Source organism: Ambystoma mexicanum, chromosome 1q, assembly GCF_040938575.1.
Source record: "Ambystoma mexicanum isolate Mex_15411 chromosome 1q, UKY_AmexF1_1, whole genome shotgun sequence".
In the NCBI taxonomy this organism is placed as follows: domain Eukaryota; kingdom Metazoa; phylum Chordata; class Amphibia; order Caudata; family Ambystomatidae; genus Ambystoma; species Ambystoma mexicanum.
This window is the reverse complement of record NC_090922.1, coordinates 309095042-309118135: the sequence shown is the minus strand read 5'-3', so window position 1 is coordinate 309118135 and position 23094 is coordinate 309095042. Positions and strand designations below refer to the sequence as shown.

The window sequence follows — 23094 nt, the reverse complement described above, 5'->3', positions numbered from 1 at the left end:
CATTTTAGGAGGGAGAGAGGGCTGTAGAATCAGTACAAATTAAATTGTAATACAAATGGTCGAAAGAAACACTGAAACACTATGTATTGTAAAAAATTAAATGGTTTATTGAAATACAAGTAGGTCCAGATAAATCTTGGGGGGAATAAGTACTATCACATTATATATAACCACAATTATAAAAACATAACACTATGCTTCAAGGTGCGAAGACCAACACATAGAACCTTTTGTGGAACATCTAACAGGAGTTCTAGGGAAGTCAAAACCAATTATTACTTTTAGATTACTTTCGGTAATAGGTAGACCCTATCAGTTGTACCGCGACACTCAGCAAGAAATCACAGTCATATCACCTGGACAATATACTTTTCCTATTATCTGTGTTTCACTAGATCACAGTATAAACCTATAACTCTTATTCTGGATAACAGTTATTCTAGGGGAGTTGGACCTTGGGGTGTAATATTCAGTTACAGTTGCTTTTCAGTTCACATACCAAGGGACGCAATAATAACAGTTCTACTCAAGGTAAGTAAAATCTATACATTTTTTACAGGAGCTAAAAGCAACTTAAAGGCAGGTATAAACCCAATACTGTTTTTGCATCAGCCTACAACAGACCGGGGAAAGCAAAACCCAGTGTTACACTTTATGAATGACTCGAGGTTTTTCTAGGTGGGTAAAACCTAATGCAGACGTATTCCGGACAAGCCAACAGCAAGCCAGGGGAAGCGAGACCCAGTTGGGGACACTCATAAAATGATCATAACAAGAATAATAAAGTGAAAACAACAGCATTACTTTTGGGGAAGAGACAATTTACAGGCGAGTAACTTAACCTTATATATAAACACTTTTCAGGATATTGCAACACACATTCAAGGTAAGTAAGAATTGTGCACTCTCAGAATTACAGTTACCAACCAACTCCCTTTACAAGTAAGTAACTTTAGCACACTTGTTCTCTTTTCTAGGCAAAAGGCCCCATCCTTAGAAGTGTTTCCCTTATTTTTGCAGCATGAGTGTTCTCAGTGGCAGAAGGTGGGTCGCCAGGGTCTAGTGTCCAACAGGCATGTCAGGACAGGTTCTTAAGTAGCAAATGTCAGAGCTCTTAAGGAAGACTGTTAGAACAAGTAAGTACTTTACTTCAGAGTTAGTTGAGGGTCCAGGGGCTTCAAAGAAGACACCCTAGGAGGATTCCAGCAATGAGCCTGGGCGTACTGGACGAGAGAACTCCCAATCACAGACAATTACACAGAAAGCACAAAGGCTTAAGGGAGGTAAAATACCCAAGCCTGCACAGTGCCTCAAAACACAACAAGATTTTGCAGCAGGAGGAGGACTTCAGGATCTGTAGCCAAACACCTGGTTGATGGATTCCTTGTTGTGGTGACTGAAAACAGGACCTTGGAAGTGATTTTGCAGCAGGGATCAATTGGGAAGGATCTAGGCAAGGTTTTCCTTGCGGCTGGATGCAGGTTTGTGGATTTGGTGCCTTTTCGGGAGCACTGAAGACAGAATATCGCCAGTCGGATTCTCATTGTACAAAGGTCCAGCACTCTGGTGAGGGGACTTTTCGGACTTGATTCGTCTCTCTAGGGATCCAGCTGGATGCCCACGAAGGTTCCGACGAGATTCGGAAGACCATGCACTGCACAATGGCTTGAGGTCCCAGGGTATTGGGGTATTGCAGCCTGCCAAGATCGCAGCAGAGCGTGGGGTGGCTCAAAAAGGTCTCCTTGAATCCAGTGGGTCTTACCCAGTGAGGGTCATCCGTTTCGGGTTCCCAGCGATTGGAAGTAAGGGCTAGAGGGAAATTGTCTCAGCCACTTTTCCTTCATCATCATCTTCGGTTTTGGTTCCAGTGATCGACTACCTCTTCAGCTATCAAACAGCCTTGCAAAATTTAGGGAAGGGGTTGTTACAATCCTTTCAGGACATATATAATATACGCAAAGTGTGTCAGTGAAAAAATCAAGTTAGGGAGTAATCCAGCTAAAGCACAGGAAGAGGGGCACCCAAATTCAGAACCACAGATCAAATCATACCAAAAACAGAATAATTAGAAACCATGAATATTTTATTTGTATTTCATCATTTGTTTAAAATATACATATTAAATCATGTTCATTATCTAAATAGCAACATTTAATTAGAAAATTGAAAAACACAGTGCTTATCTAAAAACACGACTGGTAATTCAGTCAATACTGGCTTACCAGTGGTCTGAGTTGGAATCTCGCACTCGGGCAGGAAGACACAAAGGGCTGCAGAGTTTTGGACTCCTTCCCTCGCTTCCTGCCTTCACAGACACTCTGGAGCTTGGTCGGGGAGTCGGCAGGACTCCCGCCAAAGATAAAAATCACTCAAAGGAATTTCCCACCCTGGATGTCAGGGGAAGGAACAAGAAAGGACAAGCAACACTAAAATGGCGAAAAAAAACAGGGGCCATTTTGGTAAAATGGGCACCATTGGGTGCCTTTACCGGGGCTGTGCACACAGACTACGGTAAAGGTGCATCAAATAAAAGGTATCGCTGCCAGCAGCCATTGGACAAGTTTGTCCCTGTAACAGAATTGTTATAGTTTTAATGTGAACGTGGCTACATTGCATTTACCCAGCAGTCCACATAAAGTGGGGTATGCTGGTTTCACCAAATAGCATGTACAGGGATACAAAGATCCTTTCTACCCTTGGGAACTGTAGTACTCCCAAGGTTAGCCGTAGAAAGTTAAAAGGGGAGCCTCTAGGGCAACCCAGCAACAATATGCACTTCTTGCCAAACAGTTGTCAAAGAGGATAACTTTTAAAAGACACCATGGAGAGTCTTAAAAATCACGACCATAAAAAGAGGAAAAGATTGCGGTGAAATAAGAAAAAATCTACAATTTCAGCAAAATTTTCTGGGGTGGACACAGGTCAGGAAGATTACTATCAAAATCTTACCCAACAAACAGTAGCTCACACAAGTACATTAAAGAGAAATTAACAGGGAAGCCCAAAGGGGCCACCTAACCTAAGCCCAAAAGTTACAGGAAACTATAACTCCAATCACACACTATGGAGGGACGTAGAAAGGTCACCCATAAAAAGAGTAAAAGACTAGGTGAGAGGGGGAAAAAGATTCCCCTTCATCCAGAGACAAGGAACAATAATTACCAAGTCCAAGCAAAAAGTTATAGGGTGGACACAGGTCAGGCAGATTCATCATAAAGATGAAAAGCTTAACCAAAAACATGGGATTGCTCAAAATGCAGGCCTTCTCAAGACTGGCTGATCGCACCAGTACAGGCATCGGAGTAATGTCGCATGAAAGGTTCAAAACAGGTTCTGGTTACACAGCAGTCTTCTCTTCCTCATCAGATTTAGCTGAAGTGTTCGACTGGTCTTCAGCTTCCATAATCGGACAGATCTGCAGGAACCCACACACAACTTCTGCAAACTCTCCCAGCAGTGTACAGAAAACTATGGGTGGCTGTCCAATAAGGACAACACACACCACCATCCCCCCACCCATTGGGGACTGGATGCTCTCAGATACACCAAAAGAAAGTAGAGCAGGGTTCAGGACTCGTCCCTCACTTCTAGCCTTCAAGACACTCTGGACCTTTGGCGGGCTACACAATGGGTTCCAGCTGAAGACAAGAGTACAACCAGGACCTCCCCCACCCAGGACTGCAGAAGGACCTAGAAAGGACAAGCACACTAAAAATGGTGAAAACAGAAAGAAGCCATGATTCTAGCTGAATGGTGACCCTTCTGTGCATTGCTGTGGCTTTAATGACAGCTTGCGGGTAAGAATTACACAAGTCAGTTAAGTATGTCCACTGCCACCAGCCATTAATAGTAAGCTTGTCACTGTAACAGAAATGTAACAGGAGCAGTGAGAAAGGGGATACCATGCATCTCCCCAGCACTCCACATAAGGTGGGGTGTGCTGGTATAAAACGTAGAGGGGATGAAAACTCTTCCTTTGAGAACATCTGTTCTGCAAGGTAAGCGGAGAGAAAATAAAAAGGGAAGTCCAAGGCGCACACCAGCAACACTGCACAGAAAGTGCTGTGTGATGCAATAATAAAAATGTAGATTCCCAAAAAGTTATAGGAAAGTATAGATTCAAAAAAACTATAGAGAGTCAGAAAAATGACACCCACAAAAAGAGTAAAAGAAAGGGGGAGTGGGGAAAAAGGTTCCCATTCACTCAGAAACATAGAAAAAAGTATCCACAAGTCCAGCAAAAAGTGCTGGGGTCTTGCACGTGAAGGTGATTTGGCATATAAATGAAAATCAACAGACTGTGGCCAGATAGCATCAACAACTGACAGGAGTGAGGGGGACTCACCCAGTGACAAGAAAAGTGAGGTGATGACGTTTATGGCCATCAGTACAGCGTATGTAAAAATGTAGTTATAGTAGTAAGAAAGTTATAAAAGAAGCCCACTTATCAAAAAATAAAGTCAGACTGCACAGAAGTTTGCAAAACTACCAGCATTCTTAAAGTGAGCCAAAAAGCAGCAGAAAGAAACCCCCAACCAGTTGATCTGGTCAATACATTGGTCGCTGTTTTGGGGGATGATGGGGAGGTGTGCAGATGGACAGGACAGTTCAGGAAGCTCTGTGCAGCTACTCCCAGTTGGCATCTTAAAAGTCCAAAACTACTGATTAGCTGTAATCAAGAAAATCATTACACCGTCAAATCCTAGCTATAGCAAGGGGCATCACTATGAGAGCACAGTATATTAATTTCATACAAGGGAGCTTGTGGGGGCGGGGGAGAATCCTAGCTGTTTAGGTAGCAAGAGAATCCTGAATTCCGAAAATCCCACCTAATCCCACTTTAAAGGTTTCCTCCCATTTCTACACCAGCCAGATAAAGTTAACTGCATGCAGTATGCCAATGAGCAAACACAATAATCACAAATCAGCACTGCATGCATTAGCTAAGATAATAAAAACTTACGATGCCCGAACATCCTTTGTGGACTTTTGCAAGTTAGTATGTTTCTCCCCAAGCCGCTTTACCAACGCAGACAAGATCTTCCTCTGATTGCGGACGGCATCATCCAGGAACTGGTACCTGTAACATTTGAAAATGTCCAAACTGATTTTAATACTCATCAATAGCATATGGACCATGAAGCCAAATCATTCTGGTCAGAGGTGTAGACAGAGTGGACCTGGTGCCGCTGACTAGAGTACGATGTGCCCCCAACCTGCTTGTTTCGGGAGGGTGAACAGAAGGTATCCACTGTGCAGCCGTGGGACAAGAAATCGGGGTGGTGGTGCACACTAGGTTTGGCAAAGAGTTGTATGTGCTTGGAGAGTCTAACCTAAGTCAGATAAGTTCCCACTTTTTTGGGTTGGGGGGGGGGATCAGAACTTAAAGGGAACTAAATAGAAGAGCGAAAAAACTGAAGGCAAGTCTGATTACCCCCCTTTCCAATGCCCAAAGGTTTGAGAGAAACAAGTGTATACAAACTTGACACAAATTCAGTTTGTTATGCTATGTAGAACCCAATACACAGAAGAAAAATCAAAAAACAATTTATTGGATATTGTATATGATTAAAAGAAAGGCACATAGTGCCACAAATACAAAAAGACAAATAATGTAAAGGAATATTCTAAAACCTTTTAAACAGATGAACAAACACCCAGACGTGTCCTATGACCGATACATTCTTCGTGAGAGGAAAGTGTAAGAAACGTAAACTGTACTGTGGGGTAGGATAGGAGGGTCGATGAGGAATATGTGGGAGGAACATCCAGTCGAAAGAACGTTACAGTTGGTAAGTAACTTGTTCTTCGAATGGATTGTGTCCTCCCACGTATTCCTCATCTTGTGAAAGGCTCCCATAGCAGTATCAATTTTTGGAGGTGGGAGTACTAATTTCAGTTTTCGTGGACAGAATGCAGAACTGCCTTTGCAAATAAACCCTTGTTAGAGGAGGCAGTGTCCAAATAATGTTTAATAAAAGTATGCATTGTTTTCCAGGTTGCAGCTGCACAAATATCTGCTGCTGGGACTCCCCTCTTTAGAGCCGCAGAAGTAGCCATTCCCCTTGTAGAATGGGCACGAAGCCCATCTGGTGGTTCTTTTCCCGCTAATCTGTAGCATTCAACTATGGCTAATATGATCCAACGGGAAATGGTCTGTTTTGTTACAGATAAGCCTAATTTATGACCAGTATAACCCACAAACAGTTGGTCATCTTGTCTCAGTTTAGCCATGCTTGAGATGTAAAAACTAAGAGCCCTCTTGGGATCTAATCTGTGTAATCTCTCCTCTTTTCCCAGATGAGGAGGAGGATAAAAGGTTGGTAGTACTATTTTCTGTGACAAATGGAAGTCCGAGACTACTTTTGGCAAGAACGAAGGATTAACTTTAAGGACTACCTTATCTTTATAAATAAATAGTATATGGTGGTTTGCATGAGAGAGCCTGAAGTTCGCTAACCCTGCGGGCTGATGATAGGGCCACAAGTAGGACAGTATTTAGAGTCAAAAGCCTCAATGGACATGAGTGCAGAGGCTCAAAAGGTATGCAAGTCAAGAATTTTAATACTAAATTTAAGACCCAAGTTGGTACATGAAAAGGTACTGGAGGGTATACATTACTAAGCCCTTTTAAGAATTGAATTATTAACGGTATTTTGAAATATGAAACCTCTTCCGAGGAGCGCAGCAAGATATCCTTTGATTGTTCCTATCTGGAGCCCCAGATTAGGAAGATGTAGTAGAAAAGAGTACCATTGGGGTGCCACACTGAAAAGGGTCCACATCCTTGTCTTTGCACCAGTTACTAAACCTGTTCCAGTTGTATGCGACATCGGTACAAAGACTTTGTTGCTGGTCTTATGGCCGAAAGCAAGATGGAAGATCCCAATCCTTGTAGCTCAACCTCTCAGAAACCATGAGTGAAGGTTGAGTGTCTTGACCTCTGGATGGAGAACCCGACCTTCTTCTTGCGAGAGAAGATCCTCTCTTTGCGGAAGACGTATTGGAGGGCAGATGGACATGTCTAGAAGGTCCGGGTACCACGTTCTCCTGGCGCAATCCGGGGCAATTAGGATCATGGTTTTCCTGAACTTTCTCAACCTCCTTATTACTTGAGGAATCACGGGGACTGGGGGAAACGCGTACAGCAGTGGAAACTTCCACTCCACTACGAATGCGTCTCCCAGACCTCCTCTTTGAGGAAATTCCCTTGAGCAGTACTGATCGCACTGGCAAACAGATCCACTTGAGGGGTTCCCCAAAGTACGAAGATCTCCAGAAGGACTTCCTGAGCCAGCTCCCACTCGTGAGAGACCGTGCTCTGCCTGCTCAGAGTGTCTGCCGCCGTGTTCTTCTCTCTGGCTAGGTGAATTGCCGACAGATTCCTTCTCGTATTGCCCAGAACCAGAGCTGCATTGCTTCTCTGCACAGTGGCAGTGACCTTACTCCTCCTCTTTTGTTGAGGTAGTACATGGTCACTGTGTTGTCCGTCATTATCAGGACATTCTTTCCCTGTACAGAGGGCAGAAAGGCCTTCAGAGCTAGTCTGATTGCCCTCAGCTCCAACAGGTTGATGTGTAGTTTGGACTCCGATGGAGACCAACGACCGCTGATTGTCAGATAGTTGGTGTGTGCTCCTCACCCAGTGAGTGAGGCGTCCGTCACTACCGTTATCTCCGGCCATGGTTGCCAAAACCTCTCCCTTGAGAATATTGTCGTTGCAAGCCCACCATAGAAGATCCTGAGCAACTGCGCTCGGGACTTGCAGAAGACCGACATATTCCCTGAGAACTGGGACCACTGAGTTCTGAGTGCCCATTGAAGGGATCTCATTCTCAACCTGGCCTCTGGCACTAGGGAAATGCAGGATGCCATGAGGCCGAGCAACCTGAGAAAATCGAAGGCCGGTAGATGTTAGGCATTCTAAAACTTCGTTACCATCTGCTGGATGTGGAGAGCTCTCACTTCGGGAGGCGAGGCTTTTCCCGATGAAGTGTCCAAGGCTGCTCCGATAAACTGGAGTTTCTGGGATGGTATCATGTGGGACTTTGTGAAATTGAGGGAGAAGCCCAATTTGTGGAGGAAGTGGCAGGTGATCGAAAGATGTTCCTGAGCTTGTTCTGGAGAAGATGCTCTGATCAACCAGTCGTCCAGGAAGGGATATATGTGAATACCTCCTCTGAGACTTGCTGCCACAACCGCCAACAGTTTGGTGAAGACCCTCGGGGCGGAGGTCAACCCGAATGGCAGAACTCGAAACTGATAAGGAACAAGTTACTTACCTGTAACTGTTGTTCTCCAGCATGGGTCTGGCATGGATTCACATGCTCATGAATATTCCCCGTCGTCAGGCTGGGAATCCTCGGTAAAGAAAAAACCAGTATCAGTTTCGTTTCTGATCTGTCTTTCGTAGTAATAACCAATCACTGGTCTCTGCGTCATACTGACCACAGCCAATGACTGCCCTCTACCTAAGCACCGCCTCTGGCAGCCATCTTCAGATTTGGAAGCACGTGAAGTGGCAGTATGACCAAGTGAAGAGCCGCAGAGGGGTAGGCGGGAGGGTTCGCATGTGAATCCATGCCAGACCCATGCTGGAGAACAACAGTTACAGGTAAGTAACTTGTTCCTTCTCCAGCATGGGGTCTGGCATGGATTCACATGCTCATGAATAAAGAATACATAGCAGTACACACATGCACAACCATGGGAGGTGGCAAAGGCTCAACATTAAGCATCCCATCAACTCAACATTAAGCATCTTACCTCCTCACCAGGCTCACCTCAGGCGAACAGGTTGCGCAGCACTGCTTGGCCGACCCTGGACTCCTCCCTGGAATCCTGGTCGACGCAGTAGAACTTCGTGAAGGTGTGCGTCGACCTCCACGTAGCAGCCCTGCATATGTCCAGCAGGGGCACACCAGATAGGAACGCCGTGGTAGCTGCGATCGCTCTGGTGGAATGGGCTCTCGGACGGCCAGGCAGCGGTCGGTTTGCCAACCGGTGACAGCACATGATACAGCCGGAGAGCCATCTGGAGATGGAAGCCTTCGAGAGAGCCTTCCCCTGATTGACAGGTCCAAAGTTCACAAAGAGTTGTGACGTCTTCCGAAAACCCTTCGTGCGGTCCACGTAGAACTTCAGCGCTCTAGCTACATCCAGCGAGTGCAAAGTCCTCTCAGCCGGCGACGAAGGCGACGGGAAGAACACAGGTAACACCAAGGGTTCGTTGAGATGGAAGTCCGACGGTACCTTGGGCATGAAGGAGGGGTGCGTCCTGAGCACTACCCTCGTGTCGTGGAAAGTCAAGTACGGGGCCTTGCAGGAAAGGGCCTGGATCTCTCCCACTCGTCGTGCGGAGGTGATGGCCACAAGAAAAGCTGTTTTCCACGATAGAAACTTCAACGGGGCCGAGTGCAGAGGCTCGAACGGAGATCCCATGAGCTTGGTCAGCACCACGTTGAGCTCCCACGCCGGGGCCGGAGCCTTCACCGGCGGGAACGATCTGAACAGTCCCTTCATGAATTCTTTCACCAGACGATGAGACCACAAGGACGTCCGGCCCGTGGTTCTGGTGTATCGGGAGATCGCAGCAAGATGAATCTTGATGGACGCATGTGCCAGACCAGCTTTGGCCAGCGTCAGCAGGTACGGCAGTACTTGGGGAGCCGTAATCCGTAGAGGGTTAATCTTCTGTGCGTGGCACCAGACAGAGAACCTCTTCCATTTGTGTCCGTAGCATTTAAGAGTCGAGGACGCCCTGGCCTTTGCAAGAACCTCTCTGCAATCGGCCGGTATGTCGTATCCTCCAAACTCTAGTGCTGCAGGAGCCAGGCCTGCAAGTTCAGCGACTTCGGGTCGTGGTGGAGGATGGCGCCTCCTTCCCTGGAGAGTAGATCCGCGTCCGCCGGCAGCTTGATCGGCGGGGACGCTGACAAGTCCAGAAGGTCCGGGAACCATATCTGCCTCGGCCACGCAGGTGCGACGAGGATCATCCTGCACCGTGACCTCTTGAGCTGGTTGACGAGCCGGATTAGCAGAGGCAAGGGAGGGAACGCGTAGAGGAACAGGCCCTCCCAGGGGAACGAGAAAGCATCGCCCATGCTCCTCGTCTGGGGAAACCTGCTGGCGAACCTCCGGCACTTGGTGTTCGTCGCCGTCGCGAACAGGTCGATCTGGGGTGTGCCCCACCGTCGGAAGAGGCGGTCCACCAGATCCTGCCGTAGTTCCCACTCGTGGCACGAGCGCAGCTCCCTGCTGAGTGAGTCGGCGATGGTGTTTTTTATCCCTGCCAGATGAAATGGCACCAGAAAAATCCCTTGGGCTTGGGCCCAATGCCACAGGTCCTGCGCCTCCTTGGACAGCGCTGGGGACCTGGTTCCGCCCTGTTTCCTGATGTAAAACATGGTGGTGGTGTTGTCGGTGAAGATCCTCACCACCTTGCCCTTGAGGGACGGAAGGAAGGACCTGAGGGCCCAAAACACTGCACGGAGCTCCAGGACGTTGATATGTAGGGACTTCTCCGTCGGGAGCCAGAGTCCCCTTGCGTGCAGATTTTCGGTGTGCGCTCCCCACCCTTCCAGGGAGGCATCCGTGGTCACAGTCTCCTGGTGGGCTGGGGTCTGGAAGTCCATGCCCGCCGTCAGATGCGCGCGGGTGCCCCACCACCGTATCGCTCGTCGGAAACTCTCGTCGAGCTTGATCCTTTCCTCGAAGCTGCCCGTCGTCTGGATCCAGCGCGCATCCAGGAATTCTTGCAACGGGCGCATCCGGAGCCTGCACATGGGAATGAGGTAGATGCAGGAAGACATCATCCCGAGGAGGGACTTGATGGACCTCACTTTGGCCGCGTCGGCCACCAACATCCGTTGCACCTTGCCCAAGATGGTCCTGGTCCTCTCCTCCGACGGGGAGGCCAGAAGGGACACTGTGTCGAGCCTCGCTCCCAGAAACAGTGCGACTTGCGCGGGCACCAGGTGGGATTTGACGTAGTTCACGGAGAATCCCAGGTCCGTGAGGAGTTGGACGGTCCTTGCCGTGTGGACCACGGCGAGCTCCCTCGTCTTGGCGCGGATGAGCCAGTCGTCCAGGTAGGGGTAGACGTGAATCCCCTCGCGGCGCAGCTGCGCCGCCACCGGTGCGAGGCACTTGGTGAATACCCTGGGTGCCGACCGTAGTCCGAAGGGAAGGGCTTTGAACTGGTAATGACGCCCTTGGACCACGAACCTGAGGAATTTTCGGTGCCCCTTTAGGATGGGAATGTGGAAGTAGGCATCCTCCAAATCCAACGACGATAGGAAGTCTCCTTCCTCCAGTTGACCCAGGACGTGCTGGAGGGTGACCATCCGGAACTTCTGCGCCTTGATGAACTTGTTCAGCCGTCGCAGGTCCAGGATGGGGCGCCATCCTCCCGTCGTCTTCTTCACGAGGAAGTATCGCGAGTAGACTCCGGAGCCCCGAAGCCTCTTTGGGACGAGTTCGATGGCGCCCTTTCTGAGCATCGCCTTTACCTCCAGGAGAAGTTGAGGGACGTGAAGTTCTTTCCTGGCCACGGGGGGGACGCGCGGGCACCTTCTTTGAAACTCGAGCGCGTGGCCCCGGGCCAGGGCGTCCAGCACCCAACGGTCGGTGGAGATGGACTCCCACACGCTGACGAAGCCCGCCAGCCGGCCTCCCACCGGGGTGCTTCGGTGGGGGCCCGACCCCACGGCCGGTTCAATCCTGCTTGGACGAGGCTTTGCCGCCTTGACCTCCTTGGCGACGACGGCGGGGTCCGCCAGACTTGCCTCGTCCTCTGTAGGCCTCTTGCGACGACGAGCGGGCCGCTTGACGGTAGGAAGCGAAACCGCCGCCGGAACCTTTGGAGGCGCCCTTGCCTCCCCCGCTCCGAAAGGGCGTCCGTCGTTGCTGCAGGACTCCAAGGGCCCGGGCCGTCTCAGTATCCGCCTTGATGGCCTGAAGGGAATCGTCCACTGTCTTCCCAAACAGGTTGTTCCCGTCGAAGGGCATGTCCAGGACTCTGGTCTGGACGTCCTGCCGAAAGTCCGTAGCTTTGAGCCATCCACGACGTCGAAGGCAAACGCCGTTGCCCAGCTGGCGGAACCCAGTGTCGGCGATGTCCGTCGCCACGGTGATGGCGTGGTCAGAAGCCACTTCACCTTCCTGGAGGATCTCAAGGGCCTCCGCCCTCTTGTCGTCTGGCAGAAAATCCAGCAGGGGAGCTATCTTGTACCAGAGCTCCCTGTCGTAGCGGGCCACGATAGCCAAGGCGTTGGCCGCTTTAATCGTCGTCGCTGCCGACGAGATGACTCTACGTCCCATAGCATCCAATTTCTTTCCCTCGCCGTCCGGCGGGGAAGTCGATGTGGAGGCCGCACCCCCCCCCCGCTTTCTTCCTGGCTGCCGCGGAGACGACGGAGTCCGGGGTAGGCTGCGCCCGGAGGCATAGGGGGGCCGTGTCCGGGACCCGGTACTTTTTCTCGTACCGGTCTCTTCTAGCTGGCGTAGTGGAAGGGTTCTTGAGGAGGGAAAGGCCCTCATCCCAAATGTCGTCCAACAGAGGCACTGCGAGGACCGTCTTCCTCTTGGCCTCGCGCCGCTGATAAAGGAAGCCTTCCTTTTTCTTCTCCTCAGGGCAGAGTTGGAAAAGCTCGGAAGCCCTGGAGATCATGGAGTGGAAAGATCCGATCTCGTCGGGCGGAGAAGCCCTGGTGGGGGGCGACGACGGAAAATCCTCGTCGTATGCCTCGTCGTCCGTACCCGTCGCTGCCGTGTCAGTCCCCGTATCATCCCCTCGGGTGGACGGGGAGGAGGGCTGGACGGGGCGCGACGGTTGAAAAGGAGGTGGAGGATGGATCCTTCTTTTCTTGGTAGGGGGAACACCAGAAGGTCCCGGTTCTGGATCCCCCGACGGGAGAGGTTCCTCCGTCGGTAACGGTAGCCTCGTCCTTATCTCGGTGCATAAGGACTGTATGGCCAACAAAATGGCCGCCGAGTTGTCTCGCGGCGCTGGCAGAGGGGAATCCGACGGGCGAGCAGGGGCCCCGTCGGTATCCTCGACGATGTCGTCGTCGTCACCCGCGTCGGGGTCCATTCCGACGGGCTGGCCTTGTTCCACGCCTAGGCCGTGGCTTAAGACCTCGATCAGCTCCTCTTCTGAGGTTGAGGCCGAATCTACGACGACGCCCTGCCCCCCCTTCTTCTTCCCCACGGAGGGTTTCACGGGGGTCCTATCGATGGGCACAAAAGAAGACTCCCTCCGAGGAGGCAGGGAGATTCTGGGCCCTGAGGTCGCCACCACTGGCGCAGCCTCCACAGGCTGAGCCAGGGCCGCCGCGACCGTTTCGATAGAGGGCTTGGTCGGATGGATCAAGGCCTTCACCACCTTAGGTGCGCTCACCGCCTTATCCTTGAGGGAGGGGGCACTGCCACGCTCCTCCTCTGCCTTAGAGCTCGACCGGGGCCTCTCCAGGAGCTTCGCTGGGTGCTCGGCCTTCCTCTTACCCGACCCAGAGCGTTGGCTCGTGGTTGATGGTGCCGGGGAGGGTGCGCCCTGCCTGGCGCCCGTAGAGCCCGACCGTTCGGCGCTCCCGGTGCCAGCGGACTCGCGGTGCTTGGCCTTATGTTGGGCCCCCGTCGCCGGGGCGCCCTCAAAGGTCTTAGAAGACCGCTCGGATTTCTTCTTCTTCTCGCCAGACGGGCTCTTACCCTCCAGCCAGTTGGCGAGACGTTGATGACGGTCCTTCATGGTCCGTTCCGACATGTTGCCGCAAAACGCACAGTCCTTCTCCACGTGCGTTTTGTCCTCATGAAGGCAGTAAAGGCAGAAAGAGTGTTCGTCTTCCTTAAAGACGTTCTGCAGCTGGCATCCAGGGCAGACCCTGAACAGCTTTCCGGGCGTCGAGCTTCCCTTCTCCTGGGCCATCTCTGAGACCGGGCCTGAGAAGCTTCTGGAGTCCTCCGAAGTGTAGCTCGACGAAATCTTCACCCTTGAGGGGCACAGACGAATCCGACACAGGTCCCCGTTGATCGGATGTAGGATCGGTGGAGCTTGAGGCTCTTTTGACCGAAAGAATTGAAGTTTTTTGTGAAAAAGCGCGAAAAATAGCACTAACGCTCGAGAGCAATAGCACGAGGATCCCAACACATGAACGTGCGGTAAAAATCTGAAGATGGCTGCCAGAGGCGGTGCTTAGGTAGAGGGCAGTGATTGGCTGTGGTCAGTATGACGCAGAGACCAGTGATTGGTTATTACTACGAAAGACAGATCAGAAACGAAACTGATACTGGTTTTTTCTTTACCGAGGATTCCCAGCCTGACGACGGGGAATATTCATGAGCATGTGAATCCATGCCAGACCCCATGCTGGAGAATGAGAATTGCCAATCGCGAACCTCAGGTGCTTTCTGTGCTTTGGATGGATTGGCACATGAAAGTAAGCATCCTGAAGGTCCAATGATACCAACCAATCTTGGAGTTGGAGAGCGTGAAGGATCTGAGAAAGAGTCACCATCTTGAACTTGTCCTTCCTGAGGAACTTGTTGTTTCTCAAGTCCAAGATGGGTCTCAGTCCTCAGTCCTTTTTGGGATGAGAAAATATGGGGAATACCAACCCCTGTACTCTCCGCTACAGGTCCCAGTTCTATGGCATCTTTCTCTAGCAAGGTTAAAACTTCCTGCAACCGGAGCAGATCCGGAATTTTGGCGGAGTTGGCTCCTGGTGGATGATTCTGAGGCCTTTTTTAGAAAGGGGAGACAGTAACCTTGGGCTACTGTTTCCAGTGCCCAAGCATCTGAGGTAATGCCCCGCCATTCCTTTAGATGTTGAGAGATCCTGCCTCCCACTGGTGTTTCGTGTAACAAGGCCTCAGAGGGATTTGGAGGCGGCTGCAGGAGTGGCCGAGGGTACAGATGCCACTCCTGAGGCTGATTTTGCACCTCTTCCTCGTGCTCCACGAGGGAAGTTTCTTTTGCCCCCTTGAGAAGCCTGTGATCAACCGCCACCGAAATACAGTTCCACAGGGTATGGGTAAGCCTGGCTAGGGTACAGGTGACATTTGCCGACTTATGTGCCATACTGCCTGACCAGGCATCAATTTTTTTATCCTCTCTATCTGGAGGAATAGTTGGATAAGCAGTTTGTTTTGAAGTAGATGCTGCTTGAATGACTAAACTCTGAAGTCGGATGTTTATTCAAATATTCAGGATCCGTTCCAGCTGGTCTATTTTCTTGGAAAAGTGCTATCTGCAGCAGCAATAGTTTCTGGTTTCTCCCAGTTTTTCTCCACAGTCCTTTGAAGGGCCCTGTGAAAAGGGAGAACAGGATCTTTCGGAGGTCCCTTGACGATTATATCCGTCGTGTCATCTTGTTCAAAAATGGGTGAAGTATTACCCCAACCCATATATTCAACTACCCTGGTCATAAGACCCCTGTACCAAGCATCTGCATGCTATGCACGATCAGGTTTGGCGAACTCTAATTCTGGGGATGTTTCAACTCCACTGGCAGAATGTAGAGTATCACTCAGGTCTCTCATTCTAGATTCCTGGTCAATAAGTTCCTCAGGAACTTGTTTTGTACCTTAAGTAACTCCCAAAGGAGTAACCTCGTCTTCTTCTGAAGCAGACTCTTCATAGATTGCTGACATAGATTTGAAAAAGTCTGACGTGGGCAAAGAAGTGAATCTCCTTTCTTCCTCTTCCATCTGCTTCGAAGGAATTGGCAAATCACTCAAAGTTTTCGAAGGTGTCTTCGAAGTTTTCGAAGAGGACTTCGATAATGGCGTCGATGACGCATTTGGCGTCGAAATTATCGACGTCGAGGGCATCGACGAAGTTGTCGAAGTCTTTGACGACTTGTGTTTCTTGCATGGCACTGGAGAGGTGCTCGACTCGAAGAGTCTTCGACGGTTTTACGTCGACTCAAGGTTTTTTGGATTCCTCGACGCTACCGGTCTTAGCCATGGTAGCCTTGGACTTCCCTTTGTCGTCCAATGGAGCGACTTTAGGGGTATGGCTTTTTAGAGGGGGTCGGGCCGCATTCTCGAAAACCTCCATCATCTTTTTGCGGAATTCTTCCCACTTACTGGGAGAATCCGATTTAGTCAGACAACGAATTTCTTCGGTCGACTCTGAAGAGATGAGGGAGATCTACGTCTCCTTTTCATTTTTTTCGATGACGAAGAGTGTCTCGATCTACTCCTAGATCGAGATCTGAGTGCCTATGGCGATCCGATTCCTTAGAATCGGTCGCTTTCTTGTGTCTTTTTGACAAAACCTTTTTTGAGGCCTCCCTCCCCGCCGACAGTTTACCTCTCCTCTCACAAAGAGCTTTTTCGGTCATAGATTGGCAGGACCCGCAGTCGTCGGTTCGGTGACTGGAACCGAGACAAATCCGGTGGGGATCGGTGATCGACATCTTAGATCCACAATCTGCACACTTTTTAAACCCAGTTCTGGGTGTCGAAGGTGTCAAAGATGACAACATTTTCTTCACAGAAAATAGAAGCGCGCCATTCTCGATAGCGAAGCGATTGGAAAAACGGAACTGAAGCAACGGGCGCGGCTCGAGCTATACATACCATCGGTGACGTCGACAGTACGGAGTACGTCGAGGGACAATCGACGCCACGACCTCGATCACAGCACCCTCAGCCGAGAATTTTTTTTTCCAAAGCAGCGAAGCTGGAGATAACGAATTATCACAAGATGAGGAATACGTGGGAGGACACAATCCATTCGAAAAGATATGTTGTACATAAACATAATCAAAAGGGTATGCGCAAAACAAGCTGTACATTTGTGACTACTTTGTTTGCATCAGTAATCCCAGACATAGTTAGTATGGGTATTCTAGATAGAGGTCGACATGTTTCGGCCTTATAATACTTTAGACACTATCCCTTGTGCCTTGAATTCATTCTTTGTGTCATCTTCAAGACATACTTTCTTCTACACAGGTCAGTCAATGACTCTATACCACATTTGATATTCAACGTGGTGAATGCTACAAAGACATGCAAAACATACATTATATCAGACAAGCATTTTAAATTGCATGGGTTCAGATTACAGACAGTTTGGCATTTAGGTAGCACAATGCAACAGAAAGGCCAAAACATAGTCACAACAAAGGACACATTTCCACTAATGATTCAGTATGGAGGGCAAAGTAAGGTGATCTGTTATAACTTCAGATACATATCACTATTTCTAAACTCAGCAAATGACAAGTCCTTGCTTACTCTAGAACTTGGATGAGTTATTTCATTTTTATTAATTATTTATTCTTTTTACCAAAACACATCTTATACAGATCATATGATCAAAACACGGGATTCTTGGGTCAGGTCTCACTCGCATGCACTTGCATCTGTCTATGGCTAAATGGTAGCCCATAGCTTCGTGACAGGTAGAACATGCTGCAAGGTTTCAAGTGCTTTACAACATGGTTTACAGGAGAGAAGAGGCTCATCTATAGTCGGTGCTCCAAGCATCACTCTGTCTTAATAACACTTATTGCACAGTTCTGTGACATGCCAAAGGAGTGTACGGCTATATAAAGTTTTTATTTGTTACCCAAAGTTGCATACATGGGTTCTGAATGATAGAGCAGAGAGGGGAAGAAGGGCCAACAAAAGTGTGTTTTGACCTAAAAAAGCAACAAAGTCCATATTAAATACCCACTCGCTTCCTCTGGAAAGGCAATTCACGTACTTGTCTGTGTTATTTCTAGGTTGTGCACAGGAAAACGCCCGCATATTTGAAGGCTGACTGGACATCTTGTGCTTAAGTTGAGGAGCTACAGCACGGCACGTTCCCAAAAGACTGGGTAACTTCCATGGTAGAGAAAAGAAAAACAACAAGATCACTAATTTTATCGGGCGTGCTGCACGATCAAGGCCTGTATGCCCAGGACGATTAAGGCCCAAAAGGGGGACTCAGTTGACTCAACTTACATTTGGACAATCAACTGATTGTCTTGATATACTGTGTATACGAACTGGCGCCGTAATTCTCAAAAAGACTTCAGATCAGCAAAGTGGGTGAAGTTCAGAGCAGAGAGACACAGCCTTCTATAAAAATACAAAGACAGACATGTGGCTATGTTTCTAAACCCGTATTTAAGGTCTAGCAGAGAAAAACACTGTATATAGCAGTTGGTACATGTAAAAAGCACACAAAGAGGAAACGGTGTCTCACCGAAAAAGGTTGGGCCAGCCCATGTTAGGCTGCAGAAACTAGAGTGTTGATATTTAGCAAGATCAGGGGGCAGAAGCCTCTCCAAACAAAAAAAGTGAACATACAATCGCCAAGTGTGCATCCAGACTCCAAAAATCAAAATCAAACATTTCCCATTGACAAGAGCCTAGTTGTAATGCGCCCACATTTAGTAAAATAATGGTGTGTGCTTGGGCACCTGACGGGGGAGGGAGGAAAAGGGAAACTCACCTGATGTGCCTGTAGCTGCTGATGCCGAAAAAGAGGCTGACCAGCCAGCGACCGCAGTGTTTAAAGTTACCACAAGGTCACGACACATGAAATGACATGTAGCTGTGAAAACACAGCTGTGAACATTTTGCGAGAAAGAAAGGCTGCAGGGATACCATGTATCTCTTGGTGAGCGCGTGTGTCAAATGTTCTACACGTGTTCATGGCATTAAAAAATGAGCGCATTATGCATAGTTTTCATATGTGTAGACACACAAATGCCGAGTTTCTAGCATATAAGCCAAAGCACCAATTATTAGAGCTGACCAAATTATTCCACATATCAAATAACATAAAATAGTTATATATCGGGCAGTGTTGGTCCTGTTTTATCAGATGCAGGACACAAAAAGCGGTGCGTTATAAAAAATGAAACGAATGAAACAAAACTGCCAAGACAAGGTGGAGTGGAGTCCTACTGTGACCACACGCCGGTGTATTAACCGATTGAGTGTGGCGGAAGCCAGGTACAGTGGTCAAGCAAAATAGGAGGCCCCAAATATACACAGGGGACCGTGCAGAAGGTGTCTCTGGTTCTGATCGTCACCCAACAGCTCCTAACTCAGTTGGTGGCCAACTTGGCAGGGCAAGTGTGTTACCAAGAATGTTTGTAAAAAAAAAAAAAAAAAAAAAAGTCAAAAAGATGGTTTTCGTCAAAAAGTTTGGGGGGTGGGGGGGCGCAGATAGAATCCGGCACATGGATAGGGGATGCCACTTTCACGTAGCTGTGGAACCGTCAACAGCTATAACAGAATATTCCATTCAACTGATAAATTTAAGCCCCGTTGGGCTGTTTAGAGAATAGATCCATCGTTGCTCGCATCGTGCCAATTATTTGTCTGTTTCCACCTCTTGGGGTGTTGTCAATTCTTTCAATTACAAATCAGAACAATTCTGTATACTTCGGTTTTAATTCGTAATGGGCTACAAGCGGTTTATCGGCCACCTTGTTTTTAGACAAGATCTGTGTTCACAGATACGTTGTCCGATTGGCCTAGTTTTTTTGCCAACGTATAGTAAACCAAAGGAGCATTTGATGCCCTACACCACCCAGTCAGTCGCACAGTTGGAGAATGACCGGAGTTGCCACAGTTTGCCGTTTAAGTCAATAGAAGAGATATTTTTAGTCAGGGGGCATATGGAACATGGTCCACATTTAAAGTGGCCAGTCACACGGGAAAGATTCCAAAGGGTGGACTAGGGTATAACAGACTGTTTTTGGGATATGTGTGTACCAACATTTCCCTATAGTTCTGCTGCCCTTTAACAGCAAATCTCGGGTGGTTAAATTGAATTCAGTAGTTTTAAGGATGTGCCAGTTTTTTTCCCTATCATTCAGAGATCGTGACTGATAGGACTATATGTTGTAACACATGTAATTTATCATCTTTACTTTTCCCCTTCGGGTAGAGGCAACTCTCCCGGTTTGCATGTTGAGCTCGTTTAAAAGGCATGGTGGATGATCCGGCTAGGATACCCACGAGCTTTCAAACAAAGTTGAAGATCTTTCCCTTCGTTGATGAGATCGGTCATGGAGGTGCAGTTACGTCTTATCCTTAAAAATTGACCTACAGGTAAATTATTGCGAAGACCCATGGGATGGAAACTATTGTATTTCAACAATGTGTTTATCAGTGAGTTTCTGGTACAAGGTGGTAACCAAGTGTCCATCAGCGCTTTTTTGGATCAAGAGAATGTCTGAAAGTTATGGAAACATATCACAACAAAACGGACAACCACTCGGGAGGCAGTACCAACTAACTTCATTCTTGAATGCATACGTCTGGCACTTATCGAAAACTTTTTCCTATATGATGGTTCTTTTTTCCGTCAGACCCATGGCACCAGCATGGGTGCTACTTTAGCACCCGATTTAGCAAATGTATTCATGGGCTCATATGAGACGTCCTCCATCTACCATGAAAACAATCCTTTTAAAAACAATGTGTTTCAATGGTTTCGGTATATAGACTTTTTTATGCTATAGAGAGGTGATACCGCTAGTTTGAATTGGTTTCTGGAATGGCTTAACAAACAAAATAAATGTATCCAATTTACTATGTCTGCAGACATTTCTCAAATTCCCTTTCTAGATCTCGTGATCAAAAAAAGCCCCAATGGACACTTTGTTACCACCTTGTACCGGAAACCCACTGATAAAAACACATTGTTGAAATACAATAGTTTCCATCCCATGGGTCTTCGCAATAATTTACCTGTAGGTCAATTTTTAAGGATAAGACGTAACTGCACGTCCATGACCAATTTCATAAAAGAAGGGAAAGATCTTAAACGTTGTTTGAAAGCTCGTGGGTATCCTAGCCGGATTATCCACCATGCCTTTAAACGAGCTCAACACGCAAACCGGGAGAGTTGCCTCCACCCGCAGGGGAAAAGTAAAGATGATAAAATTACATGTGTTACAATATATAGTCCCCATCAGTCACGATCTCTGAAGGATAGGGGAAAAAACTGGCACATCCTCAAAACTACTGAATTCAATTTAACCAGTCCGAGATTTGCCTTTAAAGGGCAGCAGAACTATAGGGACATGTTGGTAAACACATCCCAAAAAACAGTCTGTTATACTCCAGTCCACCCTTTAGAATCTCCCCCGTGTGACTGGCCACTTTAAATGTGGACCATGTTCCGTATGACCCCTGACTAAAACTATCTCCATTGTCTCAAACGGCAAACTGTGGCTACTCCGGTCTTTCTCTAACTGTGCGACTGACTGGGTGGTGTATGGCATCAAATGCCCGTGGTTTACTATACGTTGGTAAAACAACTAGGCCAATCGGACAACGTATCTGTGAACACAGATCTTCTCTAAAAAATAAAGTGGACAATAAACCACTTGTAGCCCATTACGAATTAAAACACCACGAGTATACAGAATTGTTCTGGTTTGTAATTGAAATAATTGAAAACACCCCAAGAGGTGGAAACAGACAAAACATTGGCACGATGCAAGCAACGATGGATCTATACTCTCAAAACAGCCCAAGGGGGCTTAAATTTATTGGTTGAATGGAATACTCCGTTATAGCTGCTGACGGTTCCACTGTTACGTGATCGCAGCATCCCCTATCCATGTGCCGGATTCTATCTGCACCCCCCAAACAACTTTGACAAAAACCAGCTCTGACAAAAAAACCTTTTTTTGACAAAAATTCTTGGTAACACTTGCCCTGCCAAGTTGGCCACCAACTGAGCTAGGAGCTGTTGGGTGACAATCCCAACCAGAGAGACCTTCTGCACGGTCCCCTGTGTATATTTGGGGCCTCCTATTTTGCTTGATCACTGTGCCTGGCTTCCACCACACTCAATCGGTTAATACACCGGCGCGTGATCACAATAGGACTCCACTCCTTGTCTTGGTGGTTTTGTTTCATTCGTTTCATTTTTTTATAACACCGCTTTTTAGGCAATGCAGCTGACAAAACAGGACTAACATTTCCCGATAAATATAACTATTTTATGTTATTTGATATGCGGTATAATTTCGTCAGCTCTAATAATTGGTGCTTTGGCTTATATGCTGGAGACTCGGCATTTGTGTGTCTACACAAATTAAAACTATGCATAATGCGCTCATCATTTAATGCCATCAACACGTGTAGAATTTTTGACACGCTCACCAAGAGATATACGGTATCCCTGCAGCCTTTCTTTCTCGTAAAGCGCTCAAAGCTGTGTTTTCACAGCCATATGTCATGTGACCTTGCAGTAACTTTAAACACCACGGTCGCTGGCTGGTCAGCCTCTTTTTCGGCATCAGAGCAGCTACAGGCAGCATCAGGCGAGTTTCCTTTTTCCTCCCTCCCCCGTCAGGTGCCCGGGCACACAGCATTATTTTACTAAATGCGGGCACGTTACAACTAGGCTCTTGTCAATGGGAGAGGTTTGATTTTTAGAGTCTGGATGCACACTTGGCGATCGTATGTTCACGATTTCGTTTGGAGAGGCTTCTGCCCCTGATCTGGCTAAATATCAACACTCGAGTTTCTGCAGCCTAACATGGGCTGGCCCAACCTTTTTGGGTGAGACAACCGTTTCCTCTTGGTGTGCTTTTTACATTTACCAGCTGCAGTGTTTCTCTGCTAGACCTTAAATACGGGTTTAGAAACATGGCCAGATGTCTAATGTCTTCGTATTTTTATAGAAGGCTGGGTCTGTCTGCTCTGAACTTCACCCACTTTGCTGATCTGAAGTCTTTTTGAGAATGACGGCGTCCGTTCATATACACAGTATATGAAGACAATCAGTTCATTGTGCAAATGTAAGTTGGGTCAACCGAGTCCCCCTTTTGCGCCTTAATCGTCCTGGGCATACAGGCCTTGATCGTGCAGCACACCCGATAAAATAAGTGATCTTGTTCTTTTTTCTACCATGGAAGTTACCCACTCTTTTGGGAACGTGCCGCGCTGCAGCTCCTCATCTTAAGCACAAGGTGTCCAGTCAGCCTTCAAATAAGCGGACGTTTTCCTGTGCACAACCTAGAAATACTACATACAAGTAAGTTAGTTGCCTTTCCAGAGGCTAGCGAGTGGGTATTTAATATGTCCTTCGTTCCTTTTTTAGGTCAAAACACACTTTTGTTG

The 23094-nt window shown here is 48.0% G+C and overlaps 1 protein-coding gene across 1 annotated transcript in view; it reads right to left on the bottom strand.

The window, feature by feature from the left end:
• The window catches only part of TRIM28 (tripartite motif containing 28), a 980216-nt gene that overhangs the window by 915146 nt on the left and 41976 nt on the right, over positions 1-23094 (bottom strand). Inside the window, exon 5 of the mRNA XM_069639014.1 lies at positions 4964-5080. Within this exon, the coding sequence (XP_069495115.1) occupies positions 4964-5080 (117 nt within the window). The remainder of the gene's footprint in view (positions 1-4963; positions 5081-23094) is intronic.